At 42.6% G+C, this 18,549-nt stretch overlaps 1 protein-coding gene across 1 annotated transcript in view; it reads right to left on the bottom strand.

The window, feature by feature from the left end:
- Window positions 1-588: 588 nt before the first annotated feature.
- The window catches only part of DAZL (deleted in azoospermia like), a gene marked incomplete at its 3' end in the record, with an annotated part of 120,628 nt that continues 102,667 nt past the window's right edge, over window positions 589-18,549 (bottom strand). Inside the window, exons 11-15 of the mRNA XM_089692213.1 lie at window positions 17,191-17,265; window positions 17,065-17,115; window positions 2,020-2,136; window positions 1,776-1,868; window positions 589-652 (exon numbers count right to left, since the gene is read on the bottom strand). Of these exons, the coding sequence (XP_089548339.1) occupies window positions 589-652; window positions 1,776-1,868; window positions 2,020-2,136; window positions 17,065-17,115; window positions 17,191-17,265 (400 nt within the window). The remainder of the gene's footprint in view (window positions 653-1,775; window positions 1,869-2,019; window positions 2,137-17,064; window positions 17,116-17,190; window positions 17,266-18,549) is intronic.

The following is an 18,549-nucleotide window of genomic DNA, read 5'->3' as shown; positions in this document are numbered from 1 at the left end:
CTTTATAGGGGTAACATGACATGCCCCATGTTTCCCTGTCTTACCTGTCCACTACACTAGACTACTGGTAGAATGGGCTTTGCCCAGGAAAGGAGGAACCTTGCCCTTGATACCAAGGGTCTGAGAAGAAGTTGACAAATCCATCTAGAAATGGTGGATCAAGTAAGAAGCCTGACACTTGAAAGGACCATCAGGTAGAACAAAGGACTCGGGTCAATTCATTAATGAGTGTTGCATATAATATTTTGTGTTTTATACAAATATTTGCCACAGGTAATTACAGCATTTGCAGTATTTAACTGTAGTATGCAATAATCTCCCAAAAATTAGACATTGTAGTAAAGTCAATACGCACACACTAAAATACCCCCCACAAAAACATTAATTAACCACTTGCCTACCTCCTTATAGCAGATATATATTTTTCAGTTCCGGGAAGGGGATGCACATGCGCCACTCTACCCGTGCAGCCATTGGTTGCAGCAAATGTCAACCACTGGGTCCCGGCAGGCGATTCTCGGCCCACACTTGGTGATTGCCTCTAAAGATGAGAGGGGAAAGATCTGTGTGTAAACACAGATCTCTCACCTGTCAGCATGAACATGCCATATTCTCTTTCTCTGCACAGCAGAGAGGAAAGCAGCAAGTCTCCCTAGTAAAACAGCACACAGTAAGCACAATACAACACAGTTAACTGTTTGATCGCCGCAGATGTTAACCCCTTCCTGCCCAGCGTCATTAGTACAGTGTCAGTGCTTTTTATTAGCACTCACCACTGTATTAGTGTCACTGGAGATGTCAGAAGCCGTTAGTTCACACATAGTGTCAGAATGCCCACCGCAGTCCTGCAATAAGTCGCTGATCGCCGCCATTACTAATCTAAAGAAAAAAAAAAAATTACAGTATATATACCATTTGTAGACGCTACAACTTTCATGTATGCCAATTTACATGGATTGGGATTTTTTTTCATGCAAAGAAATGTAGAATACATTTTGGCCTAAATTTATGAAGAAAATTTTTTTTTTATTGGGTATGTTTTATACTTTTTCTTCAAAACTGATGGTCTTATTTTGTTTATAGCACAAAAAATACCACCAAACGAAAGCTCTATTTGTGGGGGAAAAATAAAAAATTTAATTTATATACAGCGTTGCATGACTGTGCAATTGTCAGTTAAAGTAACGCACAGGCGTATTGCAAAAAATGGCCTGGTCAGGAGGGGATGGGGAGTAAATCCTCTGGAAGGCAAATGGTTAATATGTGGTCTAGCCACTCACTATTTAACGAATTTACAAAATAACAGTTGAAGACATTTATCATCAGTACTACTACCGCTGCTAAATGTGTCGGCTCCTGCTCAGATACTGGTTGTCAGGGAGCTGGCAGCAACTCTTCCTTGCCCAGCTCATTTAGCGGTCAGCCAGGGAACACAAAGTACCTGGTGTTCTGTGATGTATGCTTAATTAGGATAGACTATTTCCTAGCAGAGCTGAAGAAGACATCCATCCACCTAGAACACTAGCAGAAATTGGGGCATTGTAGAAGAGGTTATCCTAGGCTGGTCTACATTTTTCCCCCAGTGTCCAATCCTCCTGTGGGCGGAAAAATAACCCAAAAAGGTTAATGACTTCCTGTGTCCCACAATGGATGATAGAAAAAAAACCTTTAAACATTAGTGTTTAGAGTACCCAGGAATCTCAGTGTGCAGATATGAAATATTAAGAAACTATGCAATTCAACATGGTGGTGCAATAAAAACAGTCATACTATACCTTTACAAAATCATCTTGAAAGTAAGGCTTGTGGAACCGTCCATCACCAGAAAACAGACAGGATACGGCAGTTTGTATGCTTCGGTCAATTTTCTACAAATACCAATAAACGTAATTTATGTCTTACCCTGCTAAATATATCACGGTAGAGATTATGAATAAGCAACGACCATGTGTCCACTTCTTACACACAGTTGATAAGCCATTTTCCTTTTTATTCAATATAAAGCAATGACGGTGTTACCTTTTGGGGACTTGTTGGAACTAAGGAGGCATTTTGCTCAGAAATGGTATAGTCTGGCTGCAGAACTTCACCACAGGTAGTCTCAAAGTCATTTCCTGTATAATTCCAAGTTAAAGCCTACAAATATAGCAAAACCATATGTAAAAAACAAAAAAAAATTAGATTTTTTTTCTACATACTTGCCTGTAAAATCAATTTCTTGGAGTACATCATGGGACACAGAGCAGGCCATAATAATGACAATGTGGGTTATATGCCACATGTAGGTGAATGGACTCTGGCTGACCAATCAAACTGGAAGTCCTCCCGCATACATCCCAAAAAGGAGCTATTCAGCTGTATGTATGTAATACACTGCAGCCAAATGCAGAATTCTCTGTGGCTCTGACATCCACCTGGCACAACCTTGTGAATGTATGAACCAAAGACCATGTAGCAGCCTTGCACACCTGAGCAACTGACGCCTGGTGGCGGATGGCCCAAGATGCCCCCACACTCCTGGTAGTGTGTGCTTTCACCCAAAAGGGAGAAACCTTGCTCTTCAAACCAAAAGCTTGGATGATTAAACGGACTAATCCACTTAGAAATAGTGGATCTGGATGCCGCCTGTCCTCTCCTGGGACCTTCTGGCAAAACAAACGAAGAATGAGTCTAATGTGCGCTGCAATTCTCAAAAAGACCCTTATTTCCCAAACATCCAGGGCATGCAAAGATCTTTGTTTTGCCGATAGAGGCCAAAGAAAGAATGAAGGCAGAACAATGTCCTGATTGAGATGAAAAGTAGAACCCACCTTGGGCAGAAAGGACGGATGAGGCCGTAACACCACCTTATCCTGATGCAAAACCAAAAATGGTTCCCTACAAGAAAGAGCTGCCAAGTCCAATGCCCTTCTTGCAGAGGTGATTGCCACCAAAAAAAAAAAATCTTTCAAGTTAGAACTAAAAATCTCACTGATAGGTTCAAATGGTGGTTTCTGTAAAACTGCCAAGACCAAATTCAACTCCCAAGGGCACAAGGGCTATCTGACAGGAGGAACAGCATGCATCACTCCCTGTAAAAAAGAGCCAAAGAGTGAGAAGCAATCGGCCTTTGGAAGAAAACCAAGGCTGAAACCTGATCCTTAATAGTTCCAACGGCCAGCTTCTTTTCTACTCCTGACTGGAGGAGAGACAAAATTCTCCCAATCAAATATCTCTGGGGGTGCCAATTTCAACCCTCACAGCAAGAAATATATGACTTCCAAGTTCTATAATAAATATTCCTAGAAACCAGCTTCCTAGAATTCAACATAGATAACAGAATCTGACACTCACCTATCTTTCAAGATTTGGGTCTCAATAGCCATGACGTCAAATTCAGTGACCGTAAAGCTGGGTGCAATATAGGTTCCTGAGACAGCAGGTCTGACTAATCTGGCAGAAGCTATGGAACGCCCACTGCTAGCCTGACAATGTCCGTGTACTAACACTTCCTGGGCCAGACTGGTGCCACTAATATGACCGGAATCACCTCGTCTCGAATCCTGCGTAAAAGCCGCAGGTGTAGCTGAATCAGGGGAAAGGCGTAGATTAGGGAAAACCGATCCCATGGTACCACCAAGGCATTTACTTCTATCGCAAGAGGGTCCAGACTCTGGACAAAAACCTGTCCACCTTGCTTTTGAACCTGGACGCCAATAGATTTATGTCCAGGTACCCTCAATGCTGGCAGATTACCACAAACACCTCGGGATGCAGAACCTATTCCTTCGGAAACAACAGACGATGACTCTATCCCTGGAATGAACACTGCTGCCAGAACTGGAACATGCCCTTTTACCCAAGTCAGAATGTGATTTACCTCCTCCTGAGCCCTCTGGCTCTTGGTACCGCCTTGGTGGTTGATGTATGCCACTGCTGTAGCATTGTCAGACTGGACCCTTACTGGCCAACCATGAAGTTTGGTCGTCCAATATCTCAAGGCAAGCTGCAACGGCCGAAGCTCCAGGATATTGATGGGAAGAATCTTTTCCAGTGGCGACCACGTCTCCTTCTATAACAGCCCTCCAACCTGAGAGGATGACATTGGTTACCAGCTTCCAAATCACTGGTGGGAAAGATCTTCCCTTTTCCAAATTCGGAACTTTCAACCACCAATTAAAGCTTTGCAGCACCTGGGGGGACAAAGACATGCAGTAATTGAGCACTGGAATCTTTATTCCATGCTGACAGAATAATCCTCTGCAAAGGCTTTGAGTGGTACTGCGCTTAGCACACTGCCTCGAATGAAGATACCATCTTCCCCATCAACCTCATGCATAAGTGAATGGAAGGATTCTTCCTGCTCCTCAAACTCAGAATCTGATCTCTCAGGATGTGGCCCTTTCCTGGAGGCAGAAACACCTTTGCCTGAACAGTGTCTAGGACCAATCCCAAAAATACTCCAGACTTTGTACTGGCTCCAGGGAAAACTTCTCACAGTTTAGCATCCAGCCCAAGCGTTCCAGAGTATGAATTTCAAAGGCCACATTTTTTCTCAGGCTTGGACCAGACTGACCCCTGAACAGTAGATCATTCAGATAGCCCAAAATCAATATTCCCCGAGCTCTGAGCAGCCTCAGAACTGGAGTCAGAATGTTTGTAAACAGTCAGAGCCAAAGCTAGCCCAAAAGGTAGTGTCATGAACTGAAAATGTCGAGTTTCTATCACAAACCACAGAAACTTTTGATGAGCTGGAAATATTGGCACATGCAGGTATGCGTCCTTGATATTTATGGATGCTAAAGTCTCCCTCTTGTAAAGATGCGACTACTGACCGGACTTTACTCCATTCTAAACAAATGAATCTTTAAGAACCGGTTCAGCCCATTTAAGTCTAGAATAGGGCTTACATCCCCATTTGACTTTGGAACTGTGAATAGGTTTGCAGAACCCTGGAACCTTTCGTCCACTGGAACCTTCACAATCATGTCCTGGGACAACAGCTGGTCGAGTGCCTGAAACAAAGAATTTCTTCTCAATGGATTTGTGGACACATTGGACCTTAAAGTGTTACTAAACCCACAACAGTAAAATAAGTCTGTATATGCAAAACATGCTCGTTATACTCACTGTGGAACCTAATTGGTGAATCCTGTGTAAAAAAGCGGTTTGATCTTGACTTCTGATTGTTTTCTTCTAACATCCCCCTCTTATTTTCTAACAAGACATATTGTGCGGAGAGACTGCACATGCTCAGTTTGGCATGTATTGCTAGAGGTTTTTTGTTTTTTTTTTTTCCTTCATTTCTTTGGAGAGTGCAAGTAATCAGCACCGTCCAGGCAGAAGTCAGGGGTTCTGCATCCTCCTAGAGCAGACTGAAAACTACAAGCTTTAACATTCTCTGCTGAGCACTGATAGAAGTCACAAGACTGCTCTAACTGCTGATGAGAAAAGGTATTTAGCAGCTTATATTTACTAAAATAATTGCACTGCCATGCTCTGTGTACTGTGGGAGACCAGATCTAGTGAATGCAGGTTCCTAGGTTTAGTAACACTAAGAAACTGGGAGGAGGAATTCCCCGAAACTCCAGTTTGTACCCCTGAGCAACTTTAGCAGTGACCCACTTGTTTTGGATCAGCTCCTCAGATTTTCGCAAAAACCAAAAAAGTCCCCCCCCCCCCCCCCCCCACCTGAACGAGTGGGGGCACCCCTTCATAATGAAGCGGACTTGGAATCTGACCTAGCAGGCTTCTGCACCCAGGGTTTCTTCTGGCCCTGAAATTTTCCCTTAAATGCAGAGCCCTGTGTATGACAAAATGCTTGTCTACTGGAAGAAGCACCAACCATTGAAGTGCCTGGCCCCTTAAAAGGTCGGGTGTTTGGACTTGCTTTTAAAGTGTAATAGAATACTTTTTTTTTTCCATTTTTTATCTTCTGGATATATTTGTTTAGGTCCTCTCCAAACAAATGTTCTCCATGAACGGGAAACCACAAGATCCTGCGCATGTGTACCACAAGAAGGGCCAAGCGAGAGATCTGCTGAATCGATTCCTTAAGAGCATCAACAGCAAAACACAAGGCCTGTGGTAAATCTGCAAAATCCACAGCCGTATCCTCCTCCAAGATAATTGGTCTTTTAAACACCTGATTAACACGGTCAGACTTTGAGACCGACAGCAGCAAACACTGGATGTGCGGCTGCCCCTGCCAGGGAAAAAAGGATCTGCCAGATCCTTAAACATTATCCACAGGACAAGTCAAATGTTTCTTCAGGGTAGACACAGCTGCATCTACTCTCTATTGGATGCAGGAGGGATAATCTTTTAGGCGAAACAAAAAAATCTGTCTGGGTGCTCCCAATCAGCATACATAACATGCTCCTACAGAGGGTGCACTGGAAATGTCTGGATACTTTGAGGCGGCTTTAATGAGCCCAAAGAGGAATAAGACCTCGGATGCCTCTACTGGGGGTAACTGAACCATATCAGTGAGGGTCTTAATAAACTCTGTGATTGAGAAGCAGAAACCCCTTGCTCTGATAGAAAATCAAATTGTCTGACCCTCTTCAAGATCTTCTACTGCATCTTCATCCTCAGGTTCTAACCACTCTTGTTCAAGGACTGGTGGGTCCAAAAATGTGGATCTTTCCCCCTTCTTACCTCTCAGCCACCGATGCAACCATCCCAGCAATCTTGTCTTCTAACCTTGCTAAAACCGATGTAATATCCGCCTTCGTTACATACAACGAAGCGGACACACCGGTAGTAGCCACAATGCTAGATAAACAGCGGCTCAGATTCACCTGTTGCCTCGTGTCATTCAGGAGAGGACAACACAGCGGAACTTTGTCTAGGCTCCACAGGACCTGGTGGTAGTGCATTTGCACCCTTTCCTGCTGTGCCTCCCCCACACTGCTTTCAGGATGACATTACCTCCACTAGCGTTACACGAATAGTGTAAGAATTTAATCAACACACAATAGATCTGCTTAAGAGTGAAGCAACACACTCCCTCCAATGCAGTCCACTGAAAAAAAAAAGGGGTAGCAACACAACCCTCCTGCTGGACTGGTCGATGCTCCCAGGGGAGTACTCATGTACCCTTTACAATAACCTAAAAATGGATGAAAATGTGAGCGCTCTATAACACAAAAGCCGCTGTGCACGAAAGGTTAACCAAAAAATAAACCTAATAAAATACTGTAAAAAAGGTGCGGCGCTTAAGACATATAAAATCAACTAAAAGTATATTTTAATTGCAAAGTTCATATATATAAAAACAGTTCGAAAGTGACTCTTGTGCTCTTCAAGTGTTTGTGGTTCTGGAACTGGTGTCCGTGCAGTATTAAAGTAATGCGCTCTTTTTATCAATACTCCAGGTGTCATCAAGGGGGGTCAGAAACTATGTAGTCTTTCCTCTAAAGGATGGATAGTCATCAGACAGGACCCTCAGGGCTTTATTGGTGGTCCACATCCACTAGAGTTCCCCTTAGGGGGTTAAACGGGTGTAGCTCCCCGGATGAAAGATTCCCTCTCTGGATATAGTATAGGTCTCGTCCTGAAGCAGGTTATCTGGGAATTAAAGTCTCCCCCAGGGGGTAGAACAAAGATATGTTCATCGTGTAGTAGGTTAAAATAGATTTATTATAGTAGAGTTAAAACTGATGCATCAAGTAGATAAGACAAGTATAAGCATATAATGAACATAGGACTGATCGTCCACTCTTAAAGATGGCCGCCGGAGCTCCACGTTGCTCCGGCGGCGTGACGTCACGGCATTTGGCTCCTCACGCGTTGTGCACCCGCACGTCTTCAGAGGGGGGTCGCCAATTACACCGTGATGTCTGCCATTCGATTATATAGGGTTTGGTGCATGCGCATTAGACAGTTGTCATTTTAAAGATCAATACCCAATGTGCTCGTGCAGGAGCGGGCGCCATTTTTCCATGGTTTCAGCAGAGGTCATGTACGATCAGAGTAATCCCTGAACTGTTAATGACACGATCAGTTTATGGAAACGGTATGCAATAGATTAATAATTCACTATTTGTAATGTTTTAGTGGAGAGATGACTTTATAATTGCTAAACATTCATATTTTTATAATGCATGAGAAAGATTAATGCCATGGAAAAAACGGGGATATTACCTAATTGCAGTAATATAATATACATATTGTAAAATCACATGATTAGCAATAAAAATGAACAAAAAAAAAAACTTATATCCATCTAGATGTAATAAATAGATATACAGATTTGAAAAATATATAAAAGCTGTTTGATGACCATCCATCCCTTAGAGGGAAGACTACATAGTTCCTGACCCCCCTTGATGACACCTGGAGTATTGATAAAAAGGGGCATTATATATGCGCGTCCGGTGAGTGTGCATTACTTACATTAATACTGCACGGACACCAGTTCAAGAACTACACACACTTTAAGAGCACAAAAGTCACTTTGAAACGGTTTTTATATATGAACTTTGCATTTGAAATATACTTTTAGTTGATTTTATAGGTCTTAATCGCTGCACCTTTTTTCCAGTACTTTAGAAAAACCTGCCCTGTGTCCTGACCTTCCCTCCAGGGTCCAGCAGCAGTAACAGCAGAAATAGTGGTGGCTGCAGCAGCTCACATGTAACAGGTAGTGTCCTATGTAAACAATATGGCCAACTTCCTCTTCCTGCTGCTACTGCACATGCGTCCTCGCCATGTGCCCACGTGGTAATAACAGACTCCATTAAGTGGCCAAAATCAGGTACTGCAGGCAAAAAAAAAAAAAAAAAAAGATAAAAAAAGATACTCCCCCTGGAAGTCTTCCCGGTCAACCCATAGACTCCTCCGCATATACAGAATATTTTCATCCAGCGAGGCTTGAATACCATCCACTTTGGCTAACAGCTTTTAAAATGGATCCGATTGGAGCACATGAATCAGTAGAAATGTTCCAGACTTCCCAGTATGCTTCACTGAGAATGTGCAGTACATGTTCAGTGAACATCCACCTTACAGACACTGGCAAAAAAAAAATAGATTTCCTGTATAGGAGAGGTTATATGGGGGAGCACTTTTGTTTGATTGGTCAATCAGTGTCCATTCATTTATAGGTGGCATATAACACAGTTATTATATTATGGCCTGCTATGTGTCCTGTGATGTACAAGAAAGAAATAGGATTTTTGTATTCATGTTAAAAGTGGTTCTAAAGTCATTACCTTAATGCATTCTTTTCATCAAGGTAAAAAAAAAAAACCCTTCCACTAACATCTTTCCCCCTTCTGCCTAAATAGTTACAGCACAGTACCCAGCTGCAGCTCTTCTCTCCCTGCTCCCACATACTACACAGTAGTGGAAGCCTTTGGTTGCTGTCAGTCAAACCATGCACACAGCAGGCAAGTTTTCCCATTTTTATTTTAATAAAAAAAAAAAAAAATTACACTACAACCATTTTAAGCAAACCCCAGTGGCTATTCCGCCACCTACAGGAGAAATAGCACACAGAAAACTGAAGGCAATAACCAATTCCACCTTTCACCTGCTCAGCTGTAGCAAGCAGTCCAAAGAACAGTAGCATATAAGGGGAGGGAGTTGTGTCCCTTGGACTCAAAAAAAAAAAAAAAAGGATTTTACAGTGGGAACAAAACGCTTTTCACCATCAACTTGATAACCACTTCAGCCTCTGTGACATACCATTATGTTGCGAGGTTGAAGTGGTTATACCTGGACGATAACTGCAGCTACAGGCATTATCCTGGTATTTTTTATTTTAGAGCCGGTGATGTTCATGTAAAAGCAATTCTAGCAGCAGTAGAGGGTCCTGGGTCTCCCCCTCCGGTGCCTCTGCTGTCCCACTGGCCATTCACTTTGGTTACAAGGGAGGGAAAAGGGTACTTGTAAACAGGGGCATAGTATCTTGTCACTTTAATAGGTACACAGTTTCCATTTCATAACAGCACCTGCATACAAAAAGTGAACTTGAGTTCTGTTTTGCCACGAACATCAGAATTCTGGAGAGGAGTATTTGGAGGATTTGCCTCTGGAGGAAAATACTTGGAAGATCTTCTGCTTATGCGTGGAGAAAGGCCAGGCTTTCACGCAAATCCTCCAACTGGCAGGGAAAGTTGCATATAATCTGGGATGGCAAGGGCATTACATCCTACTAATACCAAAGCTTTGCATCATTAATACTTTGTATTGTGGCTTTCTCTGGGGCACCTCAAAAGTCCATCTTTGGTGAGGTTTTGGCCGAGAAAGGTGCTCTCACCAACTGAGTTTTAATAATCTCAGTCAAAGATTCACCAAAAAAAGGTGTGACAGCAAGGGGCATTTGTCAAGGCTTTTTTTTCCCCCAGATGCCTGACCTGCAGACCAGCAATTAAGCCTGAGGAGGTCTGGACACCACTGCTAAAGCAGATAAAACGAAAAATCACTTGACCGAGTCTAAAGCAGCAAAACAAAGGTACTGCAGGTCTTAAAAATGATCCACCAATTCAACACAGGGAAACTTGTCCAGCAGCTAAACCTTGTTGCATTCAGTTGAGGTCTTAAGACACCAGGGCCAAAGCTAGGACCAGATGAATCAAGATTCTGGTAACCGAATACAACTCATGGTGGTGGTGACCAGCCCTTTCATAGACCGGATCACAGGGAAAAATTTTAGGGATTGCCTACGTTTGTGGGTCCCATAAGGCTGGAGTCCATGGTCATGGTAGAACACCACTCTAGCATTAAGGCCTCCCTAACAGGCTTAATGAGAGTCACCAATTCCTTCTCTCGTGCCAGTTTAGTTGCTAGCATCTCATCCTCACTGTCAGAGGGGGGAAAGAAGTATCCATCTCCAAAGGGAAGCTGGGGGAGAAAAAAGCAGAAGCCTAGGGGCAAGGTAACACTGCTAGGGAATCCAAAGCACCCTTCCCCAGGGACAGGATCCTCAGAGGTTCTGTGTCTCCAAGGATTGAGAATGCCTCGTTAGAAGTTCTGGATGTCATTTGTCTAGTAGTGGTGTGGAAATGGAACCTTGGTTGAGAGTTCATATGTCCACCGAAGGTAGATTCCCTCTGGGCACACCAGTTAATGCAGAGTTTGTCACTATAGGCAGCAACTTCATGCATTAAGTGGCAGTGATAGGGAGGCTACCAGATCTACAGTATATATATATATATATATATATGGCCTGTCACCCATCACTGTAGTTGATTAAAAGCAAAAAATTGACAGAATAGAAAAACACCTGAAACAGCAGAAAAAGTTTCTAGGTCCTAAGCACTAGGCAAAAAAACAGAATATGTGTTGCAAATTGGGGTGGGGGGGGGGGTCAGGGGAAAAGGCTTGGCCACAAGCAGGGGATGCCCTGAGGAGGTGTTCTAATCTTTTGGTTGTTCCTACTGTCTTACGCCTGCAGATGTGGTACAATATCCTATGGTCATTCTTATGATGCGGTGTCCTTCAATGAACAAAAAGGAATTTTGACTGCCTGTAAATTTCATATATTGGAGGACAGTATAGGACGCAGGCTGATTAACCCTACCCCACTGCAAAATGAGGAATTTACAGGCAACTCAAAAATCCTTTTACCTTTATTGTACAGTAAAGGACATGGACTGAATATTTACAGACCCTGGGATGTCCTTAAGCAATGAATGAAAATGGTGGGCAACAACTACGGCAAACAGAACTGTACCAACAAGCTCAACATAAAGGATAAACAAACCTAAATTCAGAGTGCCTCTGCAAAAACCTTGAGGCACAAAGCTAAATCTGCAGAAGATTGGATGATCCCTTGGTAGAACTTGAAAAGGCATGAAAAGAAGACCAAGTGGCAACCTTACAGAGCTGGTCAAGAGAGGCTTGATGTCTAGCACCCAGAGACTCCCACTGATCTGGTGGAGTGGAGATTGAGGAATGCTGGAGAAGCTTTTCTTTTTAGAGCATAAGCTCTTGAAATGAATGGTCTTCTCCATTTAGTAGTGCTGGTCTTTGATGCGGAATGTCCCCGACAAGGTCCTGAGGGTAGGATGGATAGGGAGTCCATTTTTCTGAGAGAAGCCATAGCTTTGTGGTAGATTCTGATGGCTCTGACTACATTCAGGCAGTAAAGAGCAGTTTCCTTTGAGTGGTTTGGAATAGGGTACAAAGATGAACTTACAATTGTTTCACTGAGGTGGAAGACTGATACCACCTTAGGAAGAAAGGATGGCCCTGGGCCAAGACTACCTTGTCTTTGTAAAGAATGAGAAATGGCTCCCTACAAGAGAGGGCTGCCAACCCAGGCATGCCTTACAACTGGGATAGCAACCAAGAAGGCTTCTATGCAGGAGAGATCATCTAAGGGGACTTCCCTGACAGGTTCAATAGGTAGTTTTGTGGGCCAAAGAGATTCACCGTGGATAAAGGTGCTGACAAGAGAGTAAGGCTAAAGTTTTTTTTTTTTTAAAGAAATTGACAAGCCCAAGAACCGTATTTTTAGAGTGCTTTCAGCAGCCATTCTGAATCAGTATTCCATGGAACCCTAGGGTTGTTTCAGAGGTTACTAGGGATCCCATGAGCTATGACTGACTGACCTCACATCTGAAAGGGTCTGTATAGTTCTGTATCCATTGCCCTTTAGTTGTGCCAGTGATCATTTTAGATGAAAGGGTGGCATTGTGACCACCACTGTAAGGAGTGAATTCTCACTGAACTTCAGTGTAAAGGGCATTCTTCCCATTGTCCCCAAAAACAGAAATTTTAACAGCTCCCAGAGACCTAAAATTTTAGGGGTTCTGGGGTAAAATGGTTGAGAGAGGCTAGCTTATAGTCAAGCTCTTGTCTAGCCCCGATTGTAGAAAGGCTAGGATGTGAGGCCCAGAGTAGTTCCTGGGCTTGAGTGCACCTGCGTTCATACCAGGCAAATAATTCCAGGTATCATACCATATCTTACAGAAGGTGTTTTTTTTTTTTGCGCTTAGCAAGGTAGAGATAGCAAAAATCGAGGCCACTCAGTCATTTAAGACCTGAGCTTTAACCACCATGCCATTAAAGCTATACACCAAGAAGTAGAATAGAAGAGAGGGCGTCGAGAAAGTAGGTCTGGTCTGTTGCGAAGATACCAGGGGTCTTATCCTAGTAGTTGAGTATGTCTGTATACCAGGTTCTTCTGGGCCAAATTGAAGCAATGAGAATGTTTTCTTCTCTTGCACTAGTTTGTGGAGCAGTCGACAAATAATGTGTACTGGAGGAAAGACAGATTAGCCCAGAGGGGGGCAATTAAATTTCGCAAGGGACTGCTGTGGAGGGCCAAACTTAAAACTATTTCCCAGCAGCGTAGCTGTTTGCCAAGCTGTTTTAAGGCATGCAGCAATTTTTTTTTAAAATGCAGCGGCTTCCTCTGTGGTGTTCTGCCATGGAAACCCTGTCTTTCCAAGGATTTACATATGGTAGGCTCATGAACAGGGATGTTTGCCAGTTCCAGTGATGTCTTCAAGCCTTTAGTCCTTTAGTTGTTGCTCATGGGTTCTTTACCTAATTGATGAATCTATGTGCTCGCCTGTTTTGAATTGGCTTTCACCTGGTTTCCACCACAGCCAACTGATTTTTCCCCCTCATGGAATAGTGTTGGAGATAGGGTAAGCATGTCTGGAAGGAGTAGTAAACAAAAACCCAGGTGTAGGAAATCCCAACACAAATCCTCATGGTGAAAGGGTACCTTACAAGTGGTTTAAGCAACCAGTGGTGTGTTATGACACTTGGTTCTGAGGCCTCCCGTAGTGGAGAACAACACCCATTAAAGGGGTGGGGTGGATGGGCGCATATCCTGAAAGCTTCCCAGTGTCCGATTACTGGAAGGTATGAGTCTATAATCCTTAGTGTATAAATAAGCTGCCTGTGTCCTGTTCTATAGCATTATAGAATACGCAAACCAAAAATATTGCTAAAATCTGTCTAATGTGCAATGTACTTGTATGTAAAGGTATCCTATTCTTTGTATTAACAATATAGTACAGAATCCTCTTGCACTCTTATGTAAGGCAGTAATGGAAAAAATTATATCTGGCACACACCAAATATTCAACAGCTGCTAACATCCAATCCTATACCAAACAGATGATACTCACATACATATAAATAAATGATGTAGCGCTTAAACATAAACAAAGTATGATAACGTGATCACCAAGTGGAATAACTGAATCCTCATTCCTAGCATAAGCCTTTGAATAGTGAAGCAATCCACATGTGCAGGAACAAATAAAAAGTCCTTTCTCCACACAAGCACTGCAAACAGTACACACGGGAAAGTCCAGTGATCCGTGTCACATTCCTCTTAAGCATGCAAAACAAAGGAATGTGTATGAACCCACACACCCTCGAATGTGATCCAGGAATGGCTAAAATGGCCTCTCACCTCCAACCTGCGACCCTGCAGGGCCACAGGCAGAGTTTCATATAGCGTTTTTCCCCATATGCTGGGTGTAGGCATAGACCTCAAGGGTGTTCAAAGATGGCGCCACGCCGGAAGTGCGTCACCACGTAAAGCCGTCTGGCGTGGCGCCATCTTTGAACACCCTTGAGGTCTATGCCTACACCCAGCATATGGGGAAAAACGCTATATGAAACTCTGCCCATGTGAGTGTGTTTTCATTGCTTTTATATGTTTTAATAAATGGTCTGCACTATGGAGGATATCTTTTTTTGTCTTATGGGGATCTGAGCTGGGATTTATCTGGCTCACTGGCCCGCAAGGATATCAGAGGAGAGGTGGAAGCTGTGTCCTGTAGAAACATCTTCAAGTTACATTATCGTGAGGAGCCCATCCTAGTTCTGGTGGTGGTATTTTATATAAAGCGCTGTGGCCCTGCAGGGTCGCAGGTTGGAGGTGAGAGGCCATTTTAGCCATTCCTGGATCACATTAGAGGGTGTGTGGGTTCATACACATTCCTTTGTTTTGCATGCTTAAGAGGAATGTGACACGGATCACTGGACTTTCCCCGTGTGTACTGTTTGCAGTGCTTGTGTGGAGAAAGGACTTTTTATTTGTTCCTGCACATGTGGATTGCTTCACTATTCAAAGGCTTATGCTAGGAATGAGGATTTAGTTATTCCACTTGGTGATCACTTTATCATACTTTGTTTATGTTTAAGCGCTACATCATTTATTTATATGTATGTGACTATTCTTTGTATTGCTTGCTTTGTGTGAAATCCTTGGTGCTCCTGCCACTCTGCTTTCTCATTAAAAAAATTACCACACTAAGCAGAACACAGCATGGCCAGTTCTGTAGCTATGCTCTCTAGCCTGCTCGCCTCCATTGATCAGAATTGTCCAGACAACCCCCCCTCCCCCCCACACAGTTTATCACTGGAAAGTTCAGTGCACTATTTCAGAACAGAGGGAATGCGATCACTTAAAAAAAAAAAAAGAAAAAGAAAGAAAAACATGTTTAGAATTGTTACATCTCTGAAATGGTGGTTTTACAAGGTGAGGGTTTACATACACTTTGAGATATAAATCTTTAAAAGAATTTTATAAAAAATTCACCCTAAGAGATATTATATGGTAGTGTCAGTGGGCTAAAGTCCCATGTTTGAAACTCTTCCAGAATCGGTTTAAAATTTTTTTAAACTAAAAACCCTTAGCGCAAAAAACGGTTGGGTACCACAGCGCTCAATCAGCTTTAACTCCCATCCAACTGAAATACAAAGCACATAAAATTAAGTCGAATCCATAGCATAACTGAAGTGAAAAGAAATGCCAAAAGCCTGAAATATTGTTAGATCTAAAACATACATAAACTAAATACAGTGGTGTGGAAAGCCCAAAACTAGATATCAAATGCTTGCTCTGAAAACTGGCTCTGCTGCTGCATGCCAAGGAAGGGAGACTAATTATGAACCAAAAGACAATAAAGGAAAGGGAGAATGATAAATGAGCACTTTATTAAAAAATGTATATGTATTGCATTAACATGGGACATCACCGGTGGCAAGAATACCAGAACCATGTAGCCAGCCAATGTGGAGGGTCATTGGATCAGGCATCAAGCCCTGGCCAGTCATATCCACTGCACTGAAGGCCAGTGTATTGGACCACCAACCCTATCTAGGATAACAATCCTGAAGAAGCCAGCCAACAGACCTGTAGCTCAAACATCCCCCTTTACCACCACCAGTCAGAGCATGCACACAGTACGCATTTAGAGGAATTTCTTCTCATCAGCCTACCTAGGTGGTACAATCCTGTGCGCATGCTCCCACTGGTGACGTTAGAGGAAGGCTGTGCATGGGGACATCAGAGGGGAGTTGGACCTGCTAGGCTGTGGACTTATCTGACGCCACTCCACCCTAGCTGCCTATACAGTCTTGGTGTTCTTGAGGCTTGTGATGTCCCATGTTTGTGCGTGCAATACATTTCTGTTTATTAAAAAGTCTTAATTTATCATTCTGATGCACTATGGTCTTGTGCACTGTGTCCCCCCTTGTCTTTAAAAATTCACACTTTCCTGTCCCTAAAGCCACCTCATCTGCCTCACAGCCTGTGGCTAGATCTTGAAATTCAGGGCAGGAGTTAAAGCGATTCTAAAGGTTCATTTACTTTTTTTTTAAAAAACCCAAACATGTCTATACTCACCTACTGTGTGCAGTAGTTTTGCACAGAGCAGCCCGGATCCTCCTCTTCTCAGGTCCCCCACAGGCTCTCCTGGCTTTTCCTGTTGAGTGCCACCAGAGTAAGCAGCTTGCTATGGGGGCACCAGCTACTCCATGTGTCCATTCACACACACACAGCCATGGCTTGGCCCCACCCTCCCTCTCTCATTGGCTGAAATTGACAGCAGTGGGAGCCAATGGCTCCTGCTTGCTGTTTCAACCAATGAGGCAAAGACCAGGACAGCCGATGCGGTCGTTCACATCGCTGGATTGTGATGAGGCTCATACATAGATTGCATGAAGGTTAAAAAACCAAAAAAAAAAACCTTGAGCCTTTAGAATTATTGTAATTTCACAACCAAAATCCAAAGATACAATCTAACCAAAAAGCAAACTATGCCTCTCTCCAAAATATATACATTTGCCGTTGAAATTTTAATAACTTTGAAATTTTCTTACCTGAGGAAATACATAGCTCCTTTGATCTCCACCAGCCCACTGTGGAGCCACCTACACAGAAGAAAAGAAAATGTTTTTTAAATCCTCAAACGGAGGACACAGCTATGAAGATAGTAATCAAAGTACCTGGAAATATCCTGGCTGCTGATATGTCAAGGGTATTTGCTGTAACATGACTGGTGAGCTTGGGTAAGGACAAGCCTGCAAAAAGGTATGCTATTATTGGCAATTCATGTCAGGCCAGAACATTTCTTTGCTATTCAGCACTGCACTGCTTTAACTGGCAATTGTGCAGTCATGCAACACTGTACGAAAATTACATTTATATCCATACAGTGCTTTCTTTTGCTGGTATTTGATCACCACTAATATAAAACACACATACCATCCATATATATATATATATACACACACATATATATATATATACACACATACATATACACACACACACATATATATATACACACACACACATATATATATACACACACACACATATATATACACACACACACATATATACACACACACACACATATATACACACACACACACACACACATATATATACACACACACACATATATATACACACACACACATATATATACACACACACACATATACACAACCACACACATATATATACAACCACACACATATATATACACACATACATATACACACATACATATACACACATACATATACACACATACATATACACACATACATATACACACATACATATACACACATACATATACACACATACATATACACACATACATATACACACATACATATACACACATACATATACACACATACATATACACACATACATATACACACATACATATACACACATACATATACACACATACATTATACAGTCATGGCCGAAATTGTTGGCACCCTTGATATTTCTCCAGGAAATCATGTATTTCTCACGAAACGTATTGCATTAACACATGTTTTGCTATACACATGTTTATTCCCTTTGTGTGTATTGGGACAAAACAAAAAAAGGGAGGAAAGAAAGCAAATTCGACATAATGTCACACAAACCTCCAAAAATGGGCTGGACAAAAGTATTGGCACCCTTTCACAACTGCGGATAAATAAGAATGTTACAAGCATGTGATGCTCCTGTAAACTCACCTGGGGCAAGTAACAGGTGTGGGCAATATAGAAATCACACCTGAAAGCAGATAAAAAGGAGAGACGTTCACTTAACCTTTGCATTGTGTGTCTGTCTGTGCCACACTAAGCATGGACAACAGAAAGAGGAGACGAGAACTGTCTGAGGACCTGAGAACCAAAATTGTGGCAAAATATCAACAATCTCAAGGTTACAAGTCCATCTCCAGAGAACTAGATTTGCCTTTGTCCACAGTGCGCAACATTATCAAGAAGTTTGCAACCCATGGCACTGTAGCTAATCTCCCTGGTCGTGGACGGATGAGGAAAATTGATGAA

Source organism: Staurois parvus, unplaced genomic scaffold (genome assembly GCF_062004578.1).
Source record: "Staurois parvus isolate SC_StPar_1 unplaced genomic scaffold, SC_StPar_1.0 ptg000579l, whole genome shotgun sequence".
NCBI classification, from domain to species: Eukaryota; Metazoa; Chordata; class Amphibia; order Anura; family Ranidae; genus Staurois; species Staurois parvus.
This window is presented reverse-complemented; position numbering and strand designations above follow the sequence as displayed.